Source organism: Dipodomys ordii, unplaced genomic scaffold, assembly GCF_000151885.1.
Source record: "Dipodomys ordii isolate 6190 unplaced genomic scaffold, Dord_2.0 Scaffold115, whole genome shotgun sequence".
Lineage (NCBI taxonomy): Eukaryota > Metazoa > Chordata > Mammalia > Rodentia > Heteromyidae > Dipodomys > Dipodomys ordii.
In genome coordinates, this window is record NW_012267331.1 from 1,836,524 (window position 1) to 1,843,885 (window position 7,362).

Genomic DNA, 7,362 nt, shown 5'->3' on the forward strand with positions numbered 1-7,362 from the left:
CGAGCCGGGCTCCCCCCCGCGGGACGGGACGGCCGCGCGCCCAGCCGGCCCCCGCACTCACCAGCTCAGGAAGACCCCGGTGCGACGGCCCCTCCGGACCGCGTAGAACATGGCGAACCCGTAACAGCCCCGGCCGCAGCCCACGGCGGACACGGCGACCCTGCGAGCCAGCGGCGGCAGCCAGCGCATCGCTCACCGAGCCTCAGGGGGCCGCATCCCGGCTCAGGGCCCATGCCCGTGCGCCGGAAGCACAGGGCCCACTTCCGGGGTCGGCGCCGAGAGATGACGCGGGGGGCGGGGCCTGCCGCGGGGCGGGGCCTGCCGCGGGGCGGGGCCTGGCAGGACAAGCCCTAGTTCAAGCCCAGCCCTGGCTGCTTACCCTCGAACACCAAAGCTATCCACAGTTACTAAGCGAGCAAATCAACTCCACATATACCTCTCACAAGAAGCACAGGGCTGGGAAGGTGGCTCTCTTGTGCCCAGATAAGGATCCCCAGAGACCACCAAGGAGCCAATGCAAGCGCACGAGAGTCGGTTACTGCAGGCTCAAGCCTGGACTCCCACCGTCCCGGGCAGCGGATCGGAGTTGAAAGCCTCCACCTTCCTCTGGCAGGGTTTTCAGATGGGTTTTAGGGACTTCTCTGCGTCATGGTAACACTTAACAAATCAGATCACACTGCCAGAAAGCCATAATTCTAAAAGATGATTGGCATCACCATTGGCGGGAACCGACCAGGGACTGGGGAGTGGCTGGTTCACGGGATTGATGCTCTTCGAAATGACTGGCTACTGTGGTGTGGGGGAGGGTTGGGGTGGAGGATGGGAAGGGGAAACAAAGGAGGAGGCTACAACGCTTGATAAGAAATGTACTCATTATCTTGCCCATGTAATTGTAACCCCTCTGTACAGTATTTTCATAATTTAAAAAAATGAAAAAAAAATGATTGGCTAAAGCAGATGGTCTGAGCTGCGACCCAGTGGTCTTTAACTTGCAGGAACATCTAGAACTTTGGGTTTTTCCTATTATCTGCTGATAGCTGGAGTTAGGGGAATTTACCTTGGAAGGTTGTTCCTGGAATTTGGGCTTAAGGGGATCAAGGGGTGTTGCTGACACATCCCAGACAAAATGGAATCCAAACCTAAAATTGCTATATTTTGTTCAGGCTTCACACTGGTAGAGTGCTTGCCACACATGCATGAGGCCCTGGGTTCGATTCCTCAGCACCACATAAACAAAAAGCCAGAAGTGGCTCTATGGCTCAAATGGCAGAATGCTAGCCTTGAACAAAAGAAGCTCAGATAGGGACAGTACCCAGGCCCTGAGTTCAGGCCCAGGACCGACAAAAAAAAAAGTAGAGATGGCAACAACGTGAAGAAAGGTTCAACATCCTTAGCCATAAAAGAAATACAAATCAAAATGACACAAATTCCATGTCATCCTCAATCACAATGACAACCAAGAAAACAACAAAAACGGGTGAAGATAGGGGTAGAACGGGATCCTTAGATCATCAGGTTGACGGAGATAAATCAAGGCCAGAAGGACCGATATCACAGTATTGTGCTCACTTTTGGTCCTCAGCTACACCCAGACCTGAGCCTCCCATCTCTGGAGTTCCCGCCTTACAGCCAGCCATTCCCTCTCTCCTCCCAGATCCACCTGGGTTCCCATCTACCGCACTTCCAACCCACTGATGCTCCTGCTACCTGGATAGGGACAGGTGCCATGTGCTCCCTCTTGGGGGACATATGGCTCCTCTAATAAACCTTGTAATCATCTTTCTCCTGTGCCTGCCTGCCTCCACGTGGTCCCCTGGGATGGGTGTGTGGGACCCCTCAATCTCATGTTTGATTATATGTGTGCGTACATTTATACACATATATACACATGAATTATTGAAAATAGCATAGTGAACCTCACCAATAGCAGGTGCAGGTTTGTGAAGTTTCCCTTTAAAAATGGGACTCAAGCTGGGCCCCAGTGGCTCACACCTGTCATCCTAGCTACTCAGGAGGCTGAGTTCTGAGGATCATCGTTCAAAGCCAGCCCAGGCAGGAAAGTCCTTGAGATTCTTATCTCCAATTAACCACCAGAAAACCGGAAGTGGTGCTGTGTCTCAAGTGGTAGAATCCTAGCCTTGAGCTAAAGAGTTGAGGGGCAGTGCTCAGGCCTAGAGTTCAAGCCCCAGGACCGATAAAAAAAAAAAAAATAGGGACTCAGCCAGGTACTGGTGGCTCATGCCTGTCATCCTAGCTGAGACAGAATTGTGGTTCAAAGCCAGCCCAGGCAGGAAAGTCCATGAGACTCTCTCTCTCCAGCTAACCCCCAGAAAACCAGAAGTGGTGCTGTGATTCAAAGTGGTAGAGCACTAGCCTTGAGCGATAAAGTTCAAGGACAGCACCCAGACCAAAAGTTCAAACATAACAACTGACAATTGTTAGCATTATCCCCACTTCTGGCCCTTAGCACCATCCAGCCCTGAACTCCTCCCAGGCCTAGAGTTCCTGCCCTATAGCTGGCCCCTCCCCCCCAACCCAGACCCACCTGAGCACCCACCTACCTCACTTCCTGCCCCCCAGACCCTCCTGCTAGGGATGGATGCCCTATGCTCCCTCTCCTAGGAAATATGGCCCCTCTGATAACCCTTACAATGATCTTTCTCCTGTGCCTGCCGCCGCCGAGTGGGCCCTGGGAAGGACATGAAGGATCCTTTCAACAATAAAAACATAAATAAATAAATAAATAAATGTAGGAACTTCACTTAGGGTCTTTGACTTTGATCACAGAATAAGAATTTCTGGACAAGTCACAATGGTAAAGAGAATTTAGTGGAGCTTTATTGAGTAAGTAAGCAAGCAAGCAGACCGACAAAAAGCAGACAGACAAGCAGAAAGGAAAGGGCACTTTAACAGAGTGTGGATGCTCTGGAGGGAGACAGACAGGCAGCTCCTTGGCTGGTAGAGGGATTTATATGGTAAAGGTTGGGGTGGGGGTGTCTTATGCAAAGACAGGTGTTTTATCTTTGCTCTAATCACTCCTGGTGTTACACTTTCTGAGTTTCTGGATGTTTGGGGAATTCTTTCCAGGTAAGAATGCATCCTAAAAAAAAGAATGCATCCTAAAAAAAAGAATGCATCCTGCCACAAAATGGATCATTCTCCTTGATAGAAGGTAGTCATACTGTTACCAGCAGGTTGGGTCGGAGGCTTCTTAAGTTTGGGGGAGCATTTCTCTCAGGAAGATGTACACCCTTCCAGACAAACATTCATTCTTGGGTGAAAAGGAGTGCATCGTGTCCTCTGTCTTTGCAGCAGACAGTGCCTGTGTTCTAACGCCATGGTTCTGAGGTCCCTTTACTTTACCAAGCCTCATTTCCCAATTTATCCTGCCTCATTTTCCCCTAGGTGACTTCAGTCCCTTCATCTTCAGGGACGTAGATGAGTATCTCCTGCATTTCCCCCTAGCCTATCCTGCTTCAAAACAAAAACTGTTTAAAGGTGTGAGCTAGGGGCTGGGAAGGTGGCTCAGTGGCAGAGTGCTGGCATTGCGTGCATGAGGCCCTGGGTTTGATTCCTCAATACCACCTAAGAAGAAAAAGCTGGAAGTGGCGCTGTGGCTCAAGTGGTAGAATAAAATAAAATGAAGGGGAGTGCTAAAAAAGTATTCTAGATGGGGAGAACATGATGAAAATGCATTATATATATATATATGTGTGTATGTTAATTGTTCAAATAAATCCCTTTTTCAACTGAAGAAGGGGGTTAAAATAACCCACTGCACTCAGATGTCCTTCAGTGCCGATGCCGGGAATGACCTGGTGCTGAAGCTCGGTGCAGTCTACCTTGAGCAGGACAGCCAGCGTGAGGTGGCAGGAAATTTAGAAAAGTATATCAGACACCAAGCCAAGACAGGAGCTGAGACAGAACCAATAAGTCCAAAAAGCACTAGAATGAGCAGCCAACTGTTCACAAATGTAGAGACCTGCTCTTTCCATAATGCTTTCTCTTTCCACTCCCTTTTGTTTTTGTTCTGCCAAGCTTGGGGCTTGAACTCAGGGCCTGAGCACTGTCCCTGAGCTGCTTTTTGCTCCAGCACTCTACCACTCAAGCCACATTCCCAGCCCCTCCCTTCTCTTTTCAGTGTTACCTGAAATCTACTACCTCAGAGGAGTAGCTGGAAAGAGGAGTAGCTGGAAAGAGAAGAGAAAATGCCTGGCTTTGTAACTCTGGGAATAATATTTAAACAGACCCTAAAAGAACGGACACTCATATTATAAAACCCTCTGATGGGTTTTATCAAAACAGGATAATTGGAAAGTTCCTAGACAACCATACATCAAGATGATTTGTGGCCTCCAGTAAGCCCCTCCCCATCCCAGTTAAAGGACACAAAACCCTGAGAAGCTGACCACCTATGCCACCACCCGCTGATGTCTTGTCAGAAGGTGCTGCTAGCTCAGTCCCCTTCTTCTCAAACCCTCATTTATCTTTGTACACATAATAAATCTCTCCTGGCTCCTTCCTGTGCTTCCTTTGTGGATTACTTGGAAATTAATTTTGTCTTTATCCTAAGTTCCCAGAGAGTCCTGGTGAGCTTGGAAAATTGAGTGGCGCGTTCTCCTCTTCTATAGGGATCCCACCTTTTCTGAATACTCTCCCAGTGGCTCTCTCTAAAATGTTCCCTTGCAGCCCTGCAGGACTGATGGAGTACTGTGCCCATGGTGTTTTAACTGCAGTCCTCTGGAGGCTGTGTGCTTGTGTTGGGAGACTGCTTAGCGATGTGCCCCACGGGGAGTGTGCACGGATGTGATCCTGATGCGGTACACCTGGTGCTCTTCTCAGTGAGCACTTGTCAAGTGGCTCTGTGTGTGTGTGTATGTGTTTTCCTGAGGATCAAACCCACAGCCTTGTAAAAGGTAGTTAAGGCCGGGCACCAGTGGCTCACCCCTGTAATCCTTGCTACTCTGGAGGCCTAGATTTGAGTATAGAGGTTCAAAGCCAGCTGAGGCAGAAAAGTCCCCATGAGGTAGAGGAGCTGTGCCTCAAAGTAATAGAGCACTAGCATTGAGCAACAGAGCTCAAGGACAGCACCCAGGCCCTGAGTTCAAGCCCAACAACCAAGAAAAATAAACAGATAAAACTTTGGTTTTAGCTTCAAGCATGGCTAGGCAGTAACTCTACTCCCAAAGCTACCTCCCAGTCCTGCATGTGTTACTTTTCTTTTTCTTTCTTTTTTTGGTCGGTTGTGAGGCCTGAACTCTGGGCCTGGGTGTGCTGTTCCTCAGCTCTTCGGCTCAAGGCTAGCGCTCTACCACTTGAGCCACGGCGCCACTTCCAGGTTTTTCTGCTTATGTGGTGCTGAGGAATTGAACCCAGGGCCTCATGCATGCAAGGCAAGCACTCTACCACTGAGCCATCTTCCCAGCCCCCTGCATGTGTTACTTTTTAATAAAATATATTGAAGAGTAACTCTGCACATTGAATAGCAATGCCTGCGTGATCATCTTCCATTCGCTGGTAGGTCTGATGCTGAAGATTTAGAGCTGTGTACAGGAAGTGACACCTGAGCCCTACAGGATGGCCTCTGACTCTGCCCCCAGTAAATAGGGCTTCATCTTTACCCCAAGCTGATACTAGGTAGTAAGGTGATCACAGTAACACTAGGCCTGAGAGAAAGGATCCTCCAGAAGGTCAGTATGTTAATACTTGATAAAGCTGATAGGACTGTCGATCACCTCTGGTGCAAAGACTCATCACTGACTCTCCCATCACTTGATGATGACAGTTTAGGATCTGGAGGAAAAGGGTGACTTTGAAACTGGTCTGACCTCTGGCTCTAGGCATCTCAGGTGCTGAGGGGATGCGGCCAGCACAAAGCTTTCTTAATGGTACTGTAACACACCACAGGTGTCGTTTAACAGGTCCAGGCCTTGGAATACAACTGTCCACTCTCCACCTAGCAGTGTTGTCTTGGACCAGGTGCCACAGGCCTCTGGGTCCCTCCAAGATGGCCCTGTACACACTGTAATGAAGTGCCTTTGCACAGAAAGTAACCTTCGTTCGCGGCTACTGTGGTTCCGTGCTTCATCTGGCTTCCTCCTTGCTCTAGACCAGCATCACTAGTGGGCTCATCAGAAACAGAAGGGATCAGACCTCTGGCTATAGACTGGACACTACTCTCAAAAAGCATGGGCTAAATTGTAACACATGCTGTTAGAAGGTGGAGCCTCCGGTGGGTGACTGGGAAGTGAGCTAGGACCCTGGATTACTGCCCTTAGGGAGGAGGTGCCAGAAAGCCAAGGGAAGAAACAGCCCAAAGGCCTGGAACCAGACAGCAGGGTGGATCTGCACCAGACCATCAGAGGCCACACTGACCTTGACCCTCTGGGCTGCGCAACTATGAGAAATGAATTTTTATTGTTTGCAAGCTACCCAATTTATTTGTACTCACTTAGCAGAGTAGCTCCTTTGACAAGAGACAGACCCCAGCCCAGAAACTGAGTAGGATCTGCAATTTACCATTGCACCCAGTGTCAGGCTGCTGGAGGAAGTGGGCAACTGGGAAAGATGTCAGGCCACCAGGGAAGAACAGGCTGCTGCCAAGAAAGACCATGTCTCTATCAACACCACCAACGGAGTCAACCATTCCTTGAGTGCACTGGCCTAAAACCGTTCAAAAGGGCAAGACAAGCTAGGTGCTACCACCCTGCTCACTACAAGTTCTGCTTTTACCCCGCCTATAAAAGCTCTAGCAAACTCAGTGCAACCTCTCTGATCCTGACCAGGGAGTTCACCCAGGAGTGTTCCCCAATAAACTTTCCTGTCAATCTTTTTATTCCTCTTGCATGGTCCTTTGCTCGCCTAAAACCTTACACCCATGTGATAGATTTGTATGCCAAGCGGAAGAGTCTTAAATTTAGATACCGTTTAGGAAACAAGTTAACCCTCTTAAAACTGTAAGATTAAACTGAGGATCCTAAAGGCTGGATGACCGGACCTAGGGATAACAATATGCGTTCTAGAAACTAATGATGTTTATCAGGCTTTCAAGAACTATCAGCTGTGGGGCTGGGAAGGTGGCTCAACGGTAGAGCGCTTGCCTTGCATGCATGAGGCCCTGGGTTCGATTCCTCAGCGGCACATAAGCAGAAAAAGCTGGAAGTGGCGCTGTGGCTCACGAGGTAGAGCGCTAGCCTTGAACTGTGGGACAGCGCTCAGGCCCAGAGTTCAAGACCCACGACCGACAAAAAAAAACAGAACTATCCCCTGCTCTAACAATGATGGAAAGGAACCGCAGGGAACGGAACAAGAGGTTTGTGCATGGTTTTAGCACAGAAATGGAGGGACAGCGGTGGTACTCCC

The 7,362-nt window shown here is 49.4% G+C and overlaps 1 protein-coding gene across 1 annotated transcript in view; it reads right to left on the reverse strand.

The window, feature by feature from the left end:
* The window catches only part of Rnaseh1 (ribonuclease H1), an 8,136-nt gene extending 7,886 nt beyond the window's left edge, over window positions 1-250 (reverse strand). The window contains exon 1 of the mRNA XM_013028880.1: window positions 62-250. Within this exon, the coding sequence (XP_012884334.1) occupies window positions 62-189 (128 nt within the window). The 5' untranslated portion in view covers window positions 190-250. The remainder of the gene's footprint in view (window positions 1-61) is intronic.
* Between the last annotated feature and the right edge of the window lie 7,112 nt (window positions 251-7,362).